The sequence below is a fragment of the Podarcis erhardii genome, assembly GCF_964252035.2.
Source record: "Podarcis erhardii genome assembly, chromosome: 15".
Lineage (NCBI taxonomy): Eukaryota > Metazoa > Chordata > Lepidosauria > Squamata > Lacertidae > Podarcis > Podarcis erhardii.
The window spans coordinates 8,776,500-8,798,178 of NC_138505.1; the positions used below are offsets into that span (position 1 = coordinate 8,776,500).

General features: G+C 49.7%; 2 protein-coding genes across 15 annotated transcripts in view; one reads left to right on the top strand and one right to left on the bottom strand.

The window, feature by feature from the left end:
- Nucleotides 1-5,046: 5,046 nt before the first annotated feature.
- LOC309329987 (protein C1orf43) lies at nt 5,047-14,029 on the bottom strand. Of its 2 annotated transcripts, none has more exons than XM_081841357.1 (7): nt 13,859-14,029; nt 11,430-11,531; nt 9,277-9,394; nt 9,117-9,170; nt 8,861-9,027; nt 6,921-6,979; nt 5,047-6,135 (listed from the first exon to the last, which is right to left on the bottom strand). In XM_081841357.1, exons 1-7 carry the CDS (start codon nt 13,973-13,975, stop codon nt 5,937-5,939), a joined length of 816 nt encoding a protein of 271 aa, XP_081697483.1. In that variant the 5' UTR covers nt 13,976-14,029; the 3' UTR covers nt 5,047-5,936. The 2 variants fall into 2 exon arrangements, with proteins under 2 accessions (XP_081697483.1, XP_081697482.1); XM_081841356.1 differs by lacking the exon at nt 13,859-14,029 and adding an exon at nt 13,538-13,683.
- A 1,892-nt stretch (nt 14,030-15,921) lies between these two features.
- Nucleotides 15,922-21,679, top strand: part of UBAP2L (ubiquitin associated protein 2 like) — a 48,084-nt gene continuing 42,326 nt past the window's right edge. For all 13 annotated transcript variants that reach the window (XM_081840875.1, XM_081840882.1, XM_081840880.1 and 10 more), the window contains exon 1: nt 15,922-16,038. The gene's annotated coding sequence lies outside the window, so the exon portion shown is untranslated. The remainder of the gene's footprint in view (nt 16,039-21,679) is intronic.

Below are 21,679 nucleotides of genomic sequence, written 5' to 3' on the forward strand. Positions count from 1 at the left end.
AAAAATCCAGATGTGTCCCCACAAGCTAGCGACTCCTGGCATATAGGATTACAGCCTTCTGAACATGCTCAGAGACCCATTCCCCTTGCTTAATACGCTCCCAAACAGGTTCTGAGACTTCTCTAGGGTGTACCTAGATCAACACACACCTTCCCAAAACCTTATTTGCCTGTTTCTTGGGGCCAGCTCTGGCAGGGGCAAGAATTTGGGGTCTGATCTCCAAGCCTGACGGCCTGATTTGGTGCCAACGCTCTGCCTGCTCCTAGTGTGTGGAAGGGCTGATGTGATCCGGGGTGACAGCCTGCGTAATGAGCAGGGGGCCTGCCCACATTCCACTCGCCCTTGTCAATATCCAGAACCAGCCCAGGCGCTGATGGGCCCTAGAGCAGAGAAGCATCAAGGTCGGCAGGGTGGGCGATTGGGGAACGGCAGATACAGGGGGTGGGCAGAGCATCTCAGAGGGGAGAGGGGGGGTCTGCTCTGAAATACGTGCCATTTCTAATCAGAACAGGGCAAAATGCCATTGCACACACCCTACCGAACAGACTCCAGAGTTTGGGTTTATTGGAATCAAGGTCAATGGAGTTTGCGGTGCCTTTATGACATTTTGTTTTATTTGGACGTATGTACAACCAGAGCGTGTGGCGCTGTGGCTTAAACCACAGAGCCTAGGACTTGCCAATCGGAAGGTCGGCGGTTCGAATCCCCGCAACGGGGTGAGCTCCCGTTGCTCAGTCCCTGCTCCTGCCCACCTAGCAGTTCGAAAGCACGTCCAAGTGCAAGTAGATAAATAGGTACCGCTCCGGCGGGAAGGTAAATGGCGTTTCCATGCGCTGCTCTGGTTCGCCAGAAGCGGCTTAGTCCTGCTGGCCACATGACCCGGAAGCTGTATGCCGGCTCCCTCGGCCAATAAAGCGAGATGAGCGCCGCAACCCCAGAGTCGGCCACAACTGGACCTAATGGTCAGGGGTCCCTTTACCTTTACAACCAGAGCATAGGACGGTGAGGCTCAGAGCATTAACACTTCAGCAGAGTTTGCCTCCCCCAATAGGTTTCCTAGGAAGCCTGAAACTCCACTTTGTGTCCAACTCGGAGCAGACATTCCTCTGTGTCCCCAGTTTCCAGCATCCGGCACAACTCTGGCTGTTGTTCTTTTACCTTGCAAGGTGATGTCGCTTCCAACTAGGCGAGAGAGCCGTCCCCTCTTCCCTTCATTTGTCTCTATGGCAACAGGGCAACCTCTTTGGCCATGCAAATGGTGGTACTTAACTGGCCAGCAAATGCCATTGGCTGGTTTGGTTGGTTGGTTTCTTCATACAGATTCTACCCTCTCTTGCGAAGGATCACAGGAGTGGAAGGGACCACAGGTATCATTCAAACTGACTACTCTCCAAATCCCAAACCATGCAAAACCAAACTAGTGGCATCAAAAGTGGCATTATTTAAGAGGGGAACAAAATATCCCCTTAAACGTTTTTTTTTTAAAAAATAAATAAATTCAAATGCCAAGTTATTCACGAAAATTCCACAAATGAACATGGTGAGCGACTAAATAAAATGAATCAGAAAGTGCAAACATTTATCTCACAAGCACACACAGTCCCCGGTAGTACTGGGCACAATGTATGCCAAATTCTACTAATAAAGCAGTTGTGCTCATCTGAAAACCTGAGGACGTTTGTACCTTGGTTTTTAAACTTCCATCTGTTCTGGGAGTCTATTCGACTCCGGAACCGTTTGAAAACCAGGGCGCGGCTTCCATTTGGCTGCAGGAGATTCCTGAACTCAAGCGGAAGCAGTGCCGGATGTTCAGCTTCCCAAAAACGCCCACAAACCGGAACATTTACTTCCAGGTTTGTGGCATTCGGGAGCCGGAGCCAAGCCATTTGACAACCAAGGTACCACTGTATTGGAACCTGGAATCGAGGGCCGTCCCTACCCTTAGGCAAAGTGATGAGCTACCTCAGACAGGGGAAGCTGTCACTCTCGTTCCCCCCCCCGCCCCGTGTCCTTTAATCAAGCCTAATGCCCTTAGGTGTGATGGAAGACACTGTCCCATTGCCAACCTCCACCTCTGGCTGCAAAACGCCTTGGGTTCGGACAAGCAGCGGCTGGCACACAGATGAAAAACAGGGGTGCCCCTGTGAAGTGACATAGGAAGCTGCCTTGTATGGAGTGGGTGTCATTTGTCTATCCAGCTCAGCATTGTCTGCACTGACTGGCAGGGACTCTCCAGGGTTTCAGGCAGGTGGTACTCCCAGCCCTAACCTGGAGATGTTGAAGATTGTATCTGGGACCCTCTGTCCCATGCGCTCTGCCGCTGATCTTACCACTGATCTTTCTATATAACTTTGCAAAACACATTTCCCCCAAATACAATGCATTTGTGTATGTTACCATCAGTAATAGAGGCATTTTTTTAAAAAAATCCACCCTCCCAGTATATGCAGTTTTGTCTAAATTCCTGGGCCAGAGGACATTTCAAAATTTGGGAGCCAGTGTGGTGTCGTGGTTAAAGACTCGTAATCTGGGGAACCGGGTTCGCGTCTCCGCTCCTCCACATGCAGCTGCTGGGTGACCTTGGGCCAGTCACACTTCTCTGCAGTCTCTCAGCCCCACTCACCCCACAGAGTGTTTGTTGTGGGGGAGGAAGGGAAAGGAGAATGTTAGCCACTTTGAGACTCCCTAGGGTAGTGATAAAGCGGGATATCAAATCCAAACTTTTATTCTTCTTCTCTAGGAATAATGTAAGATTCAAGTCTTCACCGTCCAAAATAGAGAGGAAGTTTAAACAGGAAGCTCTTTTATGCTGAGACCTGGAATCTGCCCAATGCAAAGCACATGTTTTGCCAGAGAGATCCATTCCAAGGCTCCTCACTTCCCGAGACTCACTTTGCCTCTTCCACCAGCCTTCTTCAACCTGGGGTTGCCAGCTGCTGCTGAACCACAGCTCCCTTCTAGTAGGCTTGGGATGATGGGAGTTGGGAGTCCAACGTCCCTTGGGGGACCGAAGGTTGTAGAGAACTCTGCCCTGTACAGATGGCTGGAACAAGACCCTCATGGGTTGGCTGCGATAGGTCTGGGAGCATCCTCCAGCTGCATTTCTCAGAGAAAAGTTGCCATCTGCTGGCCACAGAAAGGGCAACAAGCCCCAGTTGTCTGTACTGTCGCTGATTGCAACAGGAATGAATTAACACACAGAATCACAGTGTTGGGCCAGATCTACATGGTTTCATGGCGCTCTCATTGGGGCATTCAGTTAGCCTTTGTGAGAACAGGATGTTAGGCGAAATGGGCCTTTGGCCTGATCCTGCAGACTCTTCTGTCGGCTCAGCACTGTGCAATGCACAGGGCAGGACGCGCAGTGTTTGCCTGACTTCGACAGACTGCCATCAGAAGGAGCGAACTCTGGCACAAGGGTGACCCCCACTTAGACGACCACAGAAAACACGCAGGTAAGGATGGGCAAACATGTCAAATTCGGTTTCTCTTTCGGTTTCTCGTTTTTCCATTTCTACACATTTCCACATTTTTTCTTTAAAAGTCATGAAAACTGGCATTTATTCCTCCTAAAATACACGCATTTCTATATAACTTTACAAAGCACATTTTCCCCAAATACAACACATTTGTGTATGTTACCATCACTAAGAGGCATTTTTTAAAAAATGCACCCTCCCAGTATATGCAGTTTCGTCTAAATTCCTGGGCCAGAGGACATTTCAGAATTTGGGAGCAGTGTGAATTTTGAAGGAGGGCTTTGTTGAAATACGATGCAAACTTTCATGGAGTTTTAAATTCAGTTATTGATGTCAAAGAGGAAAGGCCCCTGAGCGAACACATTCAAAACTTGACGAGAGTGGAAATCTGGCCTTTACTCCGATATAGCAGGGATGGAGGGACGACACCCTCCTTCCAGATGGTGTTGGACTCAAACTCCCATTAGACTCAGACACAGATGATGGGAGTTGGGAGTCTAGCAACATCTGGAGGAAGGCCACAAGTTCCCCACCCCTGAACTAGACACATGTCCCAACCAATCAGGTGTCAGGGAACTGCCATCGGAGCCAAGGGTGGTGGTAAGGCTCCCCAATGACGCTGGCGAGGGAACCAGCAAGGAGAGAGGGAGAGCTTCCGCTGGGGAAGGAAATAGACGTGACGCCAGGGAGAAAGGGGAGGCTGAGGGAGCTTCGGAGGGAAGGCTCCAGGCCTCTTCCAGTGAGACCAGCGGGGAGAGCACAGGACCTCCCCTTGGGAGAAAGCTTCCGCGCAAAGAAGCTAGGCGGCGACTTAGTGTCAAAGAACTTTTATGTTGGAAGAAATTCAGGAAATGCCCACTGACGGATTCTGCCAGTGATTGAGACAGACACGGAGTACTGACTGTCCAGCCAGGGGAAAGTTTTACCAAACTACTCAGCTTGGAGCAGTTTGTGTCTTACGCACAAGCAACCCCAAACCCCATTACATCAGGGGTCACATATTAAATGCATATTAAAGCAGGGAAGGGGAGCCTGTGGCCCACCATATTGTTGGACTACATCTCCCGCCAGCATGGTTGGGGATGATGCGAGTTGTAGTCTAACACAGCATGTAGACGGCCACAGGTGCCTTACCCTCCATGATATAGCCCAGAGCAACACAAACCATATGGGCTTAGGATGACGCAGCTCCAAGATCGGGAGTTTGAAGTCCCAGAGAACAAGGAAGAAAGCATATGTGCTTGTGTGAGGGCAACAAAGTCTCTCTCTCTCCCGCATTCAAATCTCATGCAGCCATGGGGAAGTCCCTCTCTAGTCCTTAGCTTTCCTGTGCTCTTCCTGCTGGTTTTCTCTCACCTTGAAGTAGGAACCAGTCAACACTTGTGTCTTTTAAAAGCAGAGGCGGGGAATCTTTTTCAATGGCAATGGGGTGCAGGGGACACAATGGATATCCCAGGAGGCCCTTCCAGGTGACTCAAAAGTTCCTGGAGACAGAGAAGAGATGGGCCTGGGAGCCTCATCCAAGTCAGCCCTGCTCTTTTGCAGAAGAGATAACCAGGAGCCCATGGCTGTGCAAGTGTCTGCTTTATTAAAGAGACGTTTTCAGAAATAGACAAGGACAGTCCGGCTCTCTCTCAAGGCTGAAGGGGGCAAGCAAGGCTTGTTGGGCTGAGACCCAGGTTGGTAGGGGGGGAATGGGACACCCCCTTGGTTGTGTTGGGGACACTGACGTTCCAGCGCATCAACGGCAAGTAGACAGAAAGGAAAACAGGGGCCCTGGCCTGAGCCATGGCGGCAAGCAGCCGTTTCGTCGTGACACTCCAAAATGGCACTGCAGAAAAACAGCCGTCCCAACGTGGCTGTTTTACAACCCAGGCGCCTCTTGTGCTCGTGGCTGCGGACCTTCGCTTCTTCCTTGCTGGCTGGAAGGTAGAGATGGGGAAGATTGCAAGGCGAAGCAATGGGGGAAGAATTGAGGGAGGGAAATGATATTGGAAAAGCGGGGGGGGGGGGGGAGGAAGGAGAGAAACAATGTCCCCACAGTGGAAGGGGATGGAGGACGAGGAGCCAGAGTTAATAAAATGACAAAAACAAGCCCCTCTGCTCGTTCTCGGCATCTTCGGCGGACAGTAGGGAGAGAGAGGCGTGCCTCGGAGGCTGAGTCTTTTTAAATAAATAAAAGAGGTAACTGAATGATATATTTGCAAGACCACGCAGGGTGGGAGAGGGAAGGGAAAACTCAGAGGACGCTCCCCACCCCAAAGCAGCAACATGCTTCACACAGGACTGTCCACTGAAACACCACCTGGCAGCAGCTAATGGCAGCCCAAGTGCGCAGGCAAAATAAGAAAGGCCGGGTGAGAAGAGTCTTCTTGGTCCTGGCGGGCCAACTGACAGCAGGCCAGTGCCACTGAGAAGGGAGAAAGCCCTGGCCCCGTTGTGCATTGAGGGTGAGGATCACAGGGTACTCTCCAGCGTGTTGTAGTTGTCCTTAAAGCTCTTGAGCTCCAGGAAATGCTTGGCTCTCTTGCTCTTCTGGCTGGAGGGCAGGTAGGTGACCTGGATGGTGGTTGGGCCGGAAAGGTCAGGCGAGAGGGTCAGGTCCTTGGCTGCCGACTGGTGCTGCCGCTGGCTGCTGCCTCCTCGGGCCTTGATGCTGCACCGGAAGAGAGGGGGAGAGGGAAATGAGCAGTTGCCGGATTAGAGAGCGGCTTCAGACACAAGATCTACCCACTCTGGAGGAATGGCAGATGAAGATGATCGACTATATGGGACTGGCAGAAATGACCGGCAGAATCCGAGACCAGGGAAAAGAGTCGGCGGAAGAAGACTGGAAGAAGTTTAAAGATTATTTGCGGAAACATTGTAAAATTAATGAATGTTAAAATTATGTTAGACAGAAATTAAGTGGTTTCCAGCTGTAATGCTTAAGAGATATGAAAAATAAGGTTTAGAAATAAGTAAAAACTAATGGAGAGGATTTGCTGAACTAACAATTTAAATTGGAATATAAGAAAGGGAGGTATGAGGAGGTCTGGAAAATAAGTTAAAAGAAAATAAGTAAATGGAAATTCTATGTGTTTTTTAGTTGTTCTTATTTTTGTATTTCTGTATTTTTGTTGTTTCTTTTTTTCTGTTTTACATTGTATCATTTTTGAAAATTTTAATAAAAAAAGATTAGAGAGCGGCTGCATGAGCACTGTATCCAGTGAAGCCCATAGATGCAACTAACTTGGGTTCGTTCGTTTCGGGAAGAGGAGATGCCGGGAATTGAACCCACGACCTTCCCTTTGCAAGGCAGATGCTCTACCGCTGAGCTATGGCTCTTGCAAAGTGTTGCCGGTTTGTGCAAGGGATTTAGAGGTCTCCCAGGACACTGCACAGTTCTCCCAGATGGAAGGAGGTGATTATCAAAAGAACAACCCCAGCCCCAGGACTTACATTGCCGCCAGCTCATACAGAGCTTCCTGGTACTTGAGGAATTCCGTCTTTCCGAAAGTCTGGGAAACAAACATACACACAAAAGTGGGTCAAGAATATCAGGTGGTTTAGCATTGTGGGTCATGCCTGCTCCGGAACATCTCACTCCCCCCCCCCCACCTACGAAGCATAGAGGTAAAAAGAAGACATAAAGAATTCAGAGTACAGTGGTACCTCGCAAGACAAATGCCTCGTAAGACGAAAAACTCGCAAGACGAAAGAGTTTTTCGTTTTTTGAGTTGCTTCGCAAGACGGATTTCCCTATGGGCTTGCTTTGCAAGACGAAAACGTCTTGCAAGTTTGTTTCCTTTGTCTTGCAAGTTTGTTTCCTTTTTCTTGAAACCGTGCATTCAGGGGGTGCAGTTGCGACTTGACTTCGAGGAGCAACTCATAGCACGCGGTGTGGTAGCCTTTTTTGAGGTTTTTGAAGACTTTGGTGATTTCTGAAGCTTTTCCAAAATCCGTGCTTCGCAAGACGAAAAAAATCACAAGACGAAAAAACTCGCAGAACGAATTAATTTGGTCTTGCAAGGTCCCACTGTACAACAGTATCAGGCACACCCCTCAGCCCACTTCACAGAGAAATGTAGCTTTCTGGTTCCAAGAGAATGGGTGATTGCGGAGTGTTCCAACCCCGTTTATCTGGGCATTGGAGAAGGAAGGGACAAAAGATAGAGGCAAAAGGTGGCCTTATTAGCAGCACACACATCATGGCAATGGGGAGTCAGGGCATCTTTCACTGTGCACCATACAAACACATTTACACCAACACATGTCCCAAACTGAAGGCCAAGATGATCTACAAGGAACATGTGGATTCTGTCAGCTGGGTGTTGTGTCTATCAACACTGTTGTCAGAGCAAAAGGCTATCCTGGCTGCTACCACAGTCGACACAGATTAAATACGCATACAAACAGAAATGCCAGGCGCAGGCCACCTCTGATCACGCCAAGGAAGTGAACGCCTGCAACAAAAGCAGGTAGCTGGGGATTCCCCCCCCCCCCCCCGCAATAGCTGCATTCCTTTCTGGGTAACACATGCCAGTGGTGGGCGGGGCCAACGGCAAAAGTGGATGGGGCAACAGATGTAAAATGTTAGGTAAAGGTAAAGGGACCCCTGACCATTAGGTCCAGTCGTGGCCGACTCTGGGGTTGCGGCGCTCATCTCGCTTTATTGGCCGTGGGAGCCGATGTACAGCTTCCGGGTCATGTGGCCAGCATGACTAAGCCGCTTCTGGCGAACCAGAGCAACGCACTGAAACGCCGTTTACCTTCCCGCTGGAGCGGCACCTATTTATCTACTTGCACTCTGATGTGCTTTCGAACTGCTAAGTTGGCAGGAGCAGGGACCGAGCAACGGGAGCTCACCCCGTTGCGGGGATTCGAACCGCCGACCTTCTGATCGGCAAGTCCTAGGCTCTGTGGTTTAACCCACAGCGCATATTTCCTACACATAGCACTCTTGGTTCACCACCCAGAGAAGGAAGTTCTAGGACGCCGGGCAAAAATATCAAACAAGGGCACAAATCAGGCAGCTGGGGGATATGGATGGGAAAGAGGAGAAGAATCCAGAGGGCCAGATAAAGGTTGTATTTGTGTCCCCCCCAATGGTCACTACCCCTGATCTATAGGGGAAAGGAGGCAGGGCCCTTTTTAAGGCTGTCTGCCACAGGAGGAAAAGGAGAAGCCAATGCTTTCAGTGCTAGTGCATCAATTTCCCCCAGCCCTACGCCCTCAGGGATTAAAGGAGTTGTGGTTTAACAACGTTCTTGGATTCCCATCAACCTCAGCAGTCAGCATGGCCAATGGTCAGAGATGATGGGAGCGCAGTCAAGAGTTCTCAAGATGCTTTTGAAGTCCCAGAGTCCCGTTCCACAGCACTCTGGGCAGAGACTACTCACCCCTGTGCCGTAACGGGCGCTCTCGTACCCATCCAGGAGTATGTCAATCAACGTCTTGCGGACGCCTTTGAAGGGGGTGCTGGAGTTCCGAAGGTCCACCAGGTAGGCCCGGAAGTTCTTCCCGATCAGGGATCTGGGGTGCCTGCCTTCAGAGGAGAAGGGGATCTCTATGGTGTGTAGGGGGGAAGAGAGAGAGTGTGAATACGAGCAGGAACTGTAGACACCAGGCCAGCCAGCTTAACATTTGTTTGCTTACCTGAATCCCTGATGGCATCCAAGGCCTTCATCCTGTACATGTAGTTATAGCAAACTGCAAAAAAAAAAAAGACAGCCCAGAGGCCTGAGTCAGTTTGGCATCTCTGTGAACATTCATGCCCTCTTCTCCCACCCCCTTGGCGTGAATCAGGAAACAGTACATGGGCTTCGAGGCGACTCCAATTGAAGGAGGCGAGTGTCGTCGTGGGACAGCAGCCGGGGCTCATACTTGATGTCCTGAACCCGGGATAGTCGGATGTCAATCTCCTCCTTCAGGCCCTGAGCAGGAAAAGGGGAAGGGTCAGAGGTGAGGGGCACGGCACACAGTTTGTACACCAAAACATCCCACAGATATCCATAAACCTAACAATTTGCTCCCTTTTCAATATCGTACAAAGACCAGCCATCCGAGGCTACCTCACACTGCCTGATGGTAGGGGCGGCCCTGATCTGGAAGGCTGTGGTCTTCATCAAAAGCAGAGCCAAGAAAAGTCCTTGGCCCAGTGGGAGAGCACCAATCAAAATCTTTTTAAATGGAGCATCATGAATACTGCAACAGCACTGCCAATCTCTCTTCCTGGGAAAACTCTTAAGTGCCAACCAGACATCGGTGATTGCTTTGGGTGAAGTTTGAAGATAGCCACTTCCAGGTAGGAATACGGAAGATCCAACAGACTAATAGCAAAGCTCGTTCTCTGGTCGTTAACCCATAGGCAGGCAAAACAGCACTGTCAGAAAGGGCCGTAGCTCAGTGGGTAGAGCACCTGTTTTTCAAGCAGAAGGTCCCAGGTTCAATTTCTGGCACCCCCAGGCAGGGCTGGGAGAGAATGACTCCATGCCTGAAGTCCTGGAGAGTTGCTGCCAGTCAGGACAGGCAATACTAAGGTAAATGGACCAATGATCTGACTTGGGACAAGATACTTTCCTACCTTCCTATTGAGGGAAAAGAGGGAGGGGCTAGTCAGCTTATGTCATGCTGTGATAATAAAATGGGGGTGGGGTGGAGAGAACAATGCTTGTTGATTTGAGCAAAACGATATAGTGGAAAGAGATAATAAACAATTATAAATATTGTCAAGCATTCACAGTTTTCCCCTGCCAGTAGTCATTTCATTTTCTAAACGAAACATTCCTAAACACTTATTAGGGCTGGGTGATATATCAGCATATTGCCCCAAACTGGTCTGAAGTCCCTATCGCTATATCAGTTCCATAATTTCTGACCTGGCAATATATTGCGAATCATTGTGTGTGTTTGCTAGGCAAAAAATCACAATGTGGGGAAAACCGTGAAGCCAGGCAATGCTTCTCTTGATTCCTGCAGCCCCTGGCTCAGCTCTCTGCTGTCTCCTGCAGGGGGCCAGTGAATCGCAAGAGCAGGCACTGGCAAAAATCACGATGCGGTAAAAGCTGTAAAGCCAGCCAATTTCAGACACTGTAATATATCAATATATTGTACGGTTTAGTTGGTGATATATCACAATGTTGAAAACTAGATATCACCCAGCCCTAATACAGTACTTATTTTATTTATACAGCTCATTTCCAGGACCTTATGCTCCCAACCAGGGATTATAAATCAACCAGGGTCAGGAAGCTTTTTCAGTCAGAGGGCCACATTCCCTTTCAAGAAAAATGAACATCATATTCTAGCTGCAGTTCATTCATTTTCAGCTTTGCATTCTTGTTATCAAAAAAGCATGCCTAGATATTCCATTGTTGTGCCGATAACCTAGGTTTAAGGTGTCATTGAGCTCCTAGCTTTCATATCTCAGTTTCTAATGCTGCTCCTGTGGTTTCCAGCAATCCTCCATGAATTTGTCTCTTTGAAAACCATCCAGGTTGGTGGCCCTCCCTGCCTCCTGTGGAGCGAGTGCAATTGTTTAACTATGTGCTGCAGAAAGAAGCACTTTGTTTTACAGTGGTGCCTCGCAAGACGAAATTAATCCGTTCCGCGAGTCTCTTCGTCTAGCGGTTTTTTCGTCTTGCGAAGCACGGCTATTAGCGGCTTAGTGGCTATTAGCGGCTTTTAAAAAAAGGGAAAAAACTCACAAGAAGTTTCGTCTTGCAAAACAAGCCCATAGGGAAATTCTTCTTGTGGAATGACTCAAAAAACGGAAAACTCTTTCGTCTAGCGAGTTTTTCGTCTTGCGAGGCATTCGTCTTGCGGGGCACCACTGTATCTGGTCTGAGACTTGTGTAGGAAGAGAATCCCAAGGGACAAGGAGAGAGGCCTGGAGGGCAGCATACAGATCCTAGACCCCGAAGTTCCCCAGCCCTTCTAACCCTAAAACAGGGTTGCCTGCCAACAAACCTTTGGTGCGTGCTGCCCAACTGGCACATGGGGGCCACGGCGGGACTTCATGGCGAAGCGCATAATCTGCCTCTTGACAAATATGAAGAGTAGCACAAAGACCTGGAATAAAGGACAGAAAAAATGCTGAAACAATATCACAGACCTGAAGCAATCCTGACCCCTTCCCACAATCTGCCCACAGGGATTTACTTCCTCCACGCTTATAAAGTATCCATAGTGAGAATACACTGTACACGAGCCAGCAAAGCAATGCTGTGGCACAAGAGCCCAGTACAACTGTGGGCTGCTGTCAACCTGGGTATCATGCCTGAGATGTGAGAAGGCACCACAGTACTGAGCACTGAAACGGCTGGTTTCCCTGTAGGGCTGGTTCTAGGCAGTCAAGACCCATTCAAGGAAAACAAGAGAGTTTTGAATCTGCAGAAGGATCCCTTTGTGCGGAATGTGAACCTGGAGTTCTGTCATTGCAGCTCCAAAAAGCTGGAATTCTGCTACCCGAAAGAGGTCCGCTTCCGTCTTTTTCCGCAGGTGGCGTCAACCTAAGAGGGACCTGCAACGCATCCAACCTGCCCCACAGATGAAAGACATCAAGGTGTCCATGCAGCATTGGAGAGGGCGAACAAAGGTCGCTCCAGTGCAGAATCCTAAAGTTGGAAAGAACCCTGAGGGTCATCCAGTCCAACCCATTGCGATGCAGGAATCTTTTGCCCAACGTGGGGCACAAACCTGCGACCCTGAGATTAAGAGTCTCATGCTCTCTAGCAAGTGAGCACAAGCTTTTGTGTTGGTGTGTGTGAGGGGGAAACTGATGCCACCGTAGAATTTGTGAAGCTTTCTCAAATTGTGCAGCTTCTTCACAGGCTGTTCCGGCTGCTGCTACCTCGCAGGATTGTTGTGGGGGCAAATCTGGGAGCTCCTACCTCAAAGGGTTGTTCTGAGGACAAATCTGGGACGCGGGTGGCACTGTGGGTTAAACCACAGAGCCTAGGACTTGCCGATCAGAAGGTTGGCGGTTTGAATCCCCGCAACGGGGTGAGCTCCTGTTGCTCGGTCCCTGCTCCTGCCAATCTAGCAGTTCGAAAGCACGTCCAAGTGCAAGTAGATAAATAGGTACCACTCCGGCAGGAAGGTAAACGGCGTTTCCGTGCGCTGCTCTGGTTCGCCAGAAGCGGCTTAGTCATGCTGGCCACATGACCCGGAAGCTGTACGCCGGCTCCCTCGGCCAATAAAGCGAGATGAGCGCCGCAACCCCAGAGTCGGCCACGACTGGACCTAATGGTCAGGGACCCTTTACCCTTTACCTCGCAGGGTTGTCGTGGGTGCAAATCTGGGAGCTCCTACCTCACAGGATTGTTACTCTCTCAAGGAAAACACTTTTTTGCATGCCTGGGGCATACAAACTAAAAGCCATGACACGAAAGGGAAAAAGGACTGGGAGGGAAGAGGAAAAGAAACTCCGACACTGTTTCTTAGGGAACAGTTCTGCGCTGAGCACTGTATTTAATTTACTCTGGGATGGTTGAGTCCTCATTTTGTTTCAAAAGCAAATGATGTTAATGGCCTGGATGAACTATGGAGTTGGAAGGGACCACAAGCGTCTAGTCCAAACCCTGAAATGCAGGAATCTTTTTCTCAACGTGGGGCTTGAACCCGTGACCCTGAAATTAAGAGTCTCATGCTCTACCACCTAAAATGCAAATAAGCAGTCCTCTAATATTTTACATATGGGACACGGGTGGCACTGTGGGTTAAACCACAGAGCCTAGGACTTGCCGATCAGAAGGTCGGCGGTTCGAATCCCCGCAACGGGCTGAGCTCCCATTGCTTGGTCCCTGATCCTGCCAACCTAGGAGTTCGAAAGCACGTCAAAGTGCAAGTAGATAAATAGGTACCACTCTGGCAGGAAGGTAAACAGCGTTTCCGTGTGCTGCTCTGGTTCGCCAGAAGCGGTGTAGTCATGCTGGCCACATGACGCCGGCTCCCTCGGCCAGTAAAGCGAGATGAGCGCCACAACCCCAGAGTCAGCCACGACTGGACCTAATGGTCAGGGACCCTTTACCTTTACCTCGCAGGGTTGTCGTGGGTACAAATCTGGGAGCTCCTACCTCGCAGGGGCAAATCTGGGAGCTCCTAACCCGCAGGGTTGTCGTGAGGGCGAAACGGGAGAACGGAAGGGCATGAAGAGATAACCGAAACAGCGACGGGGCCAAAGGCGTGCATGGGGAAAAGAGAGACCCGGGGAAAGGAGGGGAGGCGCGCGTTGCCATGGCGACGCGGCGGTTCCCCCTCCCTCCGCGCGCGCCCTTCACGGGACCCCCCCCCGCCCCTCGCCTCCCTCCCTCCCTCCAGCACCCCGAGAGGGGCCGCCCTTCCTTCGCCGCTCTTCTCAGCCGCGTTCGCCTTTCCCGCCCGGCGTTTGTCCTCACCAGGCTCCCGTAGGCCATGATCAGCACCACGTTCACCCCGGAGAGCCAGTTGCTGGACTGGGGAGGGGGGGAGGAGGAGGAGGAGGAGGAGGAGGAGGAGATCGAGGACGCCGCCATCCCCGGCCCTGGCGCCTGGCCTGGCCCGGCCGCCCGAAAGGGCCACACAACATGGCGGGCGCCGAAGCCGGCCTGCGCCCCCGTCACGTGACGCGGTCCCTAACACCTCCCCGCTCGACTTCAGACTTTGTGGTTTCCGGAGGGCGGGAGAAGAGGAGCGTCGGGTCAGGTGACCGGAAGGAGGGGATAACATATAAGGGAGGAGACATAGAGTGTGTGTTGCGAGGGGGGGGGAGGCGGAATAATAGCAAATACTCGACAGAGGGAAGTGGGTTTGGGGGAGGGGGCTGGGAATGTGAGGGTCACGTGGCCCGGCTAGTGGGGGAGGTTACAGGGGGCGAGTGAAGGGCTGGGGTTACCCACTGAGTGGAATGTGAGCGGCATTTCCGGTTCCCAATGGGACGTCGCCACGTGCAGGACCAACTCAGAGAGAAAGGGATAGGGTCAGTAGGTACACAGGATTTCTGTAACAGAAAGGGAGATCTGTGCGCGAGATAGGGCCCATTCTCTAATTTACGAGGGGGCAATTGGTGGCCCTCCGGTTGTTGTCAGTCTCACATTCAGCAGGGCCAGTGGTCAGGGAATTCTGGTGCTGGAGGAGACTCTTGAGAGTCCCATGGACTGCAAGAAGATCAAACCTATCCATTCTGAAGGAAATCAGCCCTGAGTGCTCACTGGAAGGACAGATCCTGAAGCTGAGGCTCCAAGACTTTGGCCACCTCATGGGAAGAGAAGACTCCCTGGAAAAGACCCTGATGTTGGGGAAGATTGAGGGCACCAGGAGAAGGGGACGACAGAGGACGAGATGGTGGGACAGTGTTCTCAAAGCTACTAATATGAGTTTGACCAAACTGTGGGAGGCAGTGGAAGACAGGAGTGCCTGGCGTGCTCTGGTCCAGGGGGTCACGAAGAGTTGGACTCGACTAAACAACAACAACTCCTGCCGACCTAGCAGTTCGAAAGCATGTCAAAGTGCAAGTAGATAAATAGGTACCGCTCCGGCGGGAAGGTAAACGGCATTTCCGTGCGCTGCTCTAGTTCACCAGAAGCGGCTTAGTCATGCTGGCCACATGACCTGGAAGCTGTACGCCGGCTCCCTCGGCCAATAAAGCGAGATGAGCGCCGCAACCCCAGAGTCGGCCACGACTGGACCTAATGGTCAGGGGTCCCTTTACCTTTAAACAACAACAACCCACTGTACTGCTACTTTCCCACTAACCCATGCCTTAATGTTTAATCACTTTTATTGTTTTATATTTTATAGAAATATGTACAGTTCACTTAATCAGAAAACTTTCTTAGTTGTGCAGTTAATAATCTAGCAAGAAAACACAAAAGCAGGAAAACTTTAAAAAACAAAGATAGTTAACTAAACTATGCTGCTACGCTACACAAATTTCCTAGTTGAAGTCCTCTCTCTGCCGCTTCTTCAAAAAAAGGTCTACAGCAACAACAGTTTTATTATTTGCCCATCTGATTGGGTTGTATGACGCTGAGTTGCACCCAGTGCTTAGTCCTTCTCAAAGCAGACCCATTGGAGTCAATAGACATTAGTATAATAATAAATTCAATAAATAAACAACTTCGGCTCAAGAATTTCAACAAGGGTCTACTCTTAAGTAAACCATAGTTCTACGAAACCCGCCGTGTCCAATGGGAACCGGAAGTGGCCGCTGGCGATAACGGCTCCCTATCCTACAAACCCACCTCCCCTTTTTCATCCTTGGCCATGTGAGTTCTGGCAGGGAGGCGTCACGTGGTTCCTTTAAGAAGGCGGGGCCAGGCTGCGAGGGGCGGGGTAAGAGTGCGAAAGCGCGCCGGGATAAAGCCGAAGAGCGGGCGGGCGGACTCTTGACGGACAACAGCAAAGGGGGCGTGGCCCGGCCGCCAGCGCCGCCGCCGCCCGTCACGTGACGCGGGCCGAAGCCGCGCCGCGGCCCTCCCTCCAATCCCCGCGCGCGAGCGTCACGTGGTGGGGGCAGAGGGGCGGCCCCGCGGCCGCGTTGGGTTAGTTGTCAGTGTGTGTGGCGGCGGCGGCGGCGGAGGAGGCGGTGGAGACTCAGGTAAAGTTGGCGGCCGCGCCGGGAATTGCGCGCGGGCCCTTTAAGCGCCGGCCCCGCCCCTTCCCCCCCCACCATATCATAATAATAAATTCCTTCTTTAATACATACTTATATATGTATAGCTATATTTTGTGAGGGGATTTTTTTTCCCCCTTTCCCCTGGGCTTCAAAAAAGGAGCTTTCCGTGGAGGGTGAGTAGAAGGGGGGAAAGTCCGGCCGGCAGGAATTGTTCCCGGAGGCGGTGGAGCTGCTGGGCCTTCCGAGGGAGGGAGGGGGCGAGGGCGGGGGAAGGGGGCGTGAGGAGGGGAGAGTTCCGGTCCCGAGCGCCACCGCGGCCTAGTCGGCCAGAGCGAAGCCGGGGACTTGCGTAGCGCGCCAGGCTGGGCCAGGGAGGGGCTGAGTCGGGCTGAACCAGGCGGGACCGATTCTCCCCCCGCTCAAACTTCTTCGAGGTCGATCCTTTCCCCACAACCTCTGGGTAGGTAAACTACTTCCTCCCCCACTTCTTTACTCTGGTTCTTACTCTCATCACTAATTTTAAAGCATTCCTCCTCCTCGCCCCACCTTGAGGCCCTCTGGGCTGTTTCCGCTTCCAGAGAGCTCCGGGGAAAAGAGAGAGAAGAGTCTTTCTTTCCAACTCTCTCTCTCTCCCCCCCCCCCAAACCACCACTCTAAATCCTTTCCCGCAAAACACAACCCCACCCTTGACTGCAAGCTGATCCTTCTTCCCGGACAACCAGGCCTGGGGGGAGCTTCCTGCGATCGAGGTGGGAGAGACTTTTCTTTTCCTCTCTAGGAAGCCGGATCCATTGTTCCTTCCCCCCCCCCCCCCAGGACCGCTTGTTTCTGTTTCTTTCTCCCCCCCCCCCGCCAAGGTGTAAAAAGCTGGTAAATCTGGCTGGTGGCTGTGAGAGTTAGACGACTTCTCTTTTCTGTCCCCACCGCCCGCAGATCTGTAAACATTCCCCCCAAGTAGCCCTTAAAAACCTGCACGTGGAAACGATTTCAAAATAAAAAAGTCAGGGGAGGAGAGAAAGTTCCTCAAGTCTCCTCTTTCTTCTTTCTTTTTTTTGTGGGGGGGGGGGGAGAGAAACAACAGCTTGTGCCAAGTTTGCAGCAGCAGCGTTCTGTTTCAGAGTAACTCCGAAGCTAGGCTGGGCTCCTTCTAGCTGCAGTCCTTTGGGCGCTGAAGTAAAGAGGTAAACTCCATTGTACAAAGCGGGACTACGGCGGATGATTCTTATCAGTGGCTACAAGTCATCATGGTTATATATTTCGTCCCATATCAAAGGCCTCTGAATGTTGGTTTCCTGAGGACCAGTGCTGCTGGAACTTAAGAAGATGAGTCTCATTTGTGGCTACAAATCACCCTAGCTCTGTTATGTCCTCCCTTATCAAAGGCCTCTGAATACCAGTTTCCTAAGGATCAATGCTTCTGTGCTGATGCCCATCTTGTAGGCTTCTCAGAAGTGTTTAGTTGCCACTTTGAGAACAAGATGCAGATGGGCCTTTTTCCGGATCTTGCAAGACTCTTCGCACCTTATTACTTTGTAAGTTTGAGCTGCTAGTGCATCCCTTCCTATAAAGTTACCTCATGCAAGTGGTACTTAACTTCTGAATAAACTGTTAACTCGCTATAAAACTCCCCCCTTTATTATGCTAAATAATTTTCTGGACTGTTCCTTAAACTCCTAGCTGCGCCCTTGGATTTTAAAAATATTTTTGGATACTGCCCTTCCTTTAAAGAATCCAGGATGTTGCCCTCCCCTTTATGTGGGAGGGTTACCTTCCTCTATCTAACCCTCACTGTTTTTGCTTGAGGATGAAACAGCATAACTGGCCCTGGTGAACATTGTGACCGAACAGTGTTTCGAATCCAGGTGTCCGAAGCCTGTGTTGTCCTGCTGCTGAACTTCCTTGTCAGATTACTCTTGCAACTTTGTCTAGGACACTTTGTGAAGACCTCTGGTGCCAGGCAGACAGATGGGGCACTGAAAGAACCAGGATTCCCTCGGTGCCGGAAGCTTTCAATCCAAAGGGTGTGGTGTTTACGAAAAGAGACTTTCAAATACTGCAGAGCTGCTTCTTCTCCTGCCTTTAAAAGCTGACTACCACCATTCTCCTGAGGATTCTGTCACTCAGTGGGGTTTGCGTAATGGTGTTTCTGCTTGTATTGCCGGACAGCTAGCTCATTTTTCCTCAGACCTTGGGAGTTTGTGTTGATCTCTGTCACTCTTCTCTCTTCAGTGTCCCCTCCGGCCAGGCCATCTGCTCCAAGTCACCAGTACCATTTCTAGGGCCTCCACTTTCCACATGGCAATTTCAGTTGAGATTTGGTGCCTTTGAGAAAGCTGACTGCCTGAAGCTCCATGGCTAGTCCTTGCTTCTGCCTCCCATCCTTCAAACGGCCCTCTTTTTGTGCCGGAGAACTTGCATCAGTACAGCACAAACACTCTTGGTTCTGTTGTTCTTGCTATTCAGCATCTTCTCTTCTGCCTGGCTTCTTGAACCTAAGTTCTTGCTTTTCAGAAAGTGATTCTTAATAACGTACATTGCAATCCTAACCATACCTACTTTGAGGTCAATGAGGCTTGCTCCCAGGTTTAAGTTTGCAGCTTCTGTGCTTTTAAAAGACAGTAGATGGAACAGTTTAATCCTTGGAGCAATCCCTCTATAACCTAGGCTGCTGTTAATTTTTGTCTCACAGACAAGGAACAGAACCAGTGAGTGGCTGCTTTGTGGCTTATTTATTTGTTTCTCCTTTCTGAGGCTTGGGACTTGTGTGAATATTCCTTTTCCCTCCCTTGCTCTTTAGAACAAGTTGTTGGACTTCAGCTCCCATCAGCCTCAGCATGCCCAATGGTTGAGGGGTGATGGGAACTGCAGTCTAGCAACCTCTGCAGGGCCAAAGGTTCCCCATCCATGCTTTAGGAGTTTAAGGGCTCAGGCATCACACAACGAAAGTCAACACTTTTGCCATTATGTCTCTCCTAAGGCGGTTCTTGTAACTAACCAAAATAATACTCTAAACTTTTTCATCTTGAGAAAATAGAGTCCAGCAGATAAGTTCCTTTTTAGGTGTTATTACTACTACTAATGAATAAATCATATTTACAACTAAATATGCATGTCCTTCTATGGACACAAAACAAGTTTCAGGGTGAAGGTGTATAGCTTTTTAATAAAGTGTGTTTGCATTGTGATCTGCTGTGCAGTCCAGTCCTATGACTCCAAACCACACTCACTGACTTCAGTGGGGCTAAGTCACAGAAAACTGCACCCTTAGGTACAAAAAAAGTTTTGCTAAAGGGAAAGTTGTGTGTACCTGTGTTTTTCCGTCTATAGCGGTGAAGTTTGCCTGCTCAGGTTGCCAGAAGCATAAACACCCTGTCAGGATCACTTTCCTTTCCCAGTATCTAGTCTTTCCAGCAAAGAATAACCATCTTTCTTGTTGCTTTGTTCTTAGAACCTTGGAGTCCCAGAAGATGCTTTGTGGGACCAGATCTCTTCTTTGACATGGGAGTATTCATCACTAAAGGGTCTGTCAGACCCATGGCAGCCTTTCCTTCAAACTTATAAAAAAAAGACTGCATATTGCTCTGGGAGACCTTGTTTGGAACTACTCAGTCCATTAGTCTAGTTAGCTCTGTATTGTCTCCACACTGGGTAGCAGTGGCTCTCTGTAGTTTCCAACAGGGGTCTCCTGACCCTACCTGGGATTAAACCTGGGGTCTTCTGCACGAAAGGGATGTGAAGCAGGGCTTTGAGGCATCTGAGCAACTTTTTCTTAGTGTAATGATTAAGCATTCAAGCTATGACCTGAACATCAGCAGTGCTCTTGATTATCTTTTGATATTATGGGGTGTCAGATATTTAGGAATAAGTTTCCATTGGGAGAGCAACACTGCCTTATCAATTCGTACTGAATAGTATTAACGGGAATCCCTAGCACTGACCAATCTTACTAATTATATTAAAGATGGTTGAAGGCTTTGAGTATTGTATAAATATTGTTTCTAATGCTTAATTTTCCTGAGTGAACTGAAACCAACAGCTTTTCATCCTGGCCAAAATGTGATCTCAGATAATAGTGGCTGTTCTCCTTTAAAGAAACTCATCACATCACATCCTTCATCTCTCTTTATTTTCTTTAGCTATCTATATCAGTATTTTCAGGCTTTCCCCTGCACACAACTTATCTGGACCTTTCTGTGTTCTTTCTGAGTTTCTTTTCTCTCTGCAAAATCTTCTCCAGCTTATCAGTGAGTTTCCACGGTGTCCAGTCTGGTTTGATTACGCTGTTTAACTCTTATTCTTGATGGTTCAGTGATCTGTAGGGACTGAGAAATCTAGTTGGATTCTCTCCAAATTCCCAGGTGTGGGTACTGAGGGCACCTGAATAGACCCCTCCAAGCCCCCAGAGTTGTGTGGGAATGAAACTTCTTGTATGAAAGCAATGGACAACTATAGATTTCTGTCATTGACTCAAAGGCCTACACACATATAAACAGGAAGTTTATTCCACCCACGAGATGGAAGCCGCTGGCGTTGTAATACAGGAAGTGCACTAAGGCTCCTTTTTATGCCAACTCAGGGAGGTATTTATGGTCAGGACCTGAGCATAAATAGCCCCACAGTGCTTCCCTTGGAAGGCCTTGTAATTTGTAGGGACCGAAAAGGAGTGTAGGGGAACAGAGCTACCTCAATGTCATCTGAGTATTTTGAAGCTGCATTATACATTAACTAATTGAAGCTGCATTAATTTGTAGGATTCAGCACAGTAGAATTTGATGAAGGCTGCTGGTTTGGACAACTTTAGAAGGGGATGAGACAGATTGATGGAAGAGGGAGAGGCCTATTAGCCATGATGGCTAATTTGGAATCTGTCTGTCTCTGGATCCCTGTTGCGCTCACTTTTCTGTCCTGTTTTTGTGGCCGTCTTGGGACATATCTGTCTGGTTATGTGGAGTAGGCTGCTGGAATGGATGCTAGACATTTGCTGAGATCCATCAGGGCTGCTCTGACTGGCAGCAGCTCCCCAAGGTCTTGGGCAGTGACGTCGTTCCCAACCTTTTTGGAAAGATCTAAAAATAAAACTCTTATGGCATATTGCATGCGGAACAGGTTCATGCTAATTGTTCTTAATGTTCTCCCATCTTTGTTTTTTAAAAAAGAAAATTCAAGTAAAACAGACTCTGAACTACAAAAGCCAGCTTGTTTTAACACAAATCATGACTACAGGCTGCTGGGCTTAAAGAGTTTTGTCTTCAGCAAGGTTTTCGACTTTGTTGAAGCTGTGAGGATTTGGAGGGGGGGCCACTCTGTCCTGAAGCCATCCTGCAGAACAGAGGGTTAAAAGTCTGTGTTCTGTATGCAGAGCTGCTTAGCTTACTGCTGAAAAGCAGTTGTTGAGCTGCAGCCTGACCTCACTTCACTGAGCTATGGCTTTTCCTCCCAGCAAGGGAAGTTGCCTTATCTCGAGTCAGACCATTGGTTCATTTAGCTCAGAATAGTCTGTTCTTGACTGGTAGCAACTCTCTAGGGTCTTGGTCAGAGAGGGGTCTTTACTTTATTTTACTGTTCGAGGCAAGGGCAGGGTGGTGCAAAACCCTCCCTTTTCCGTGTATAAAACCCACATGGA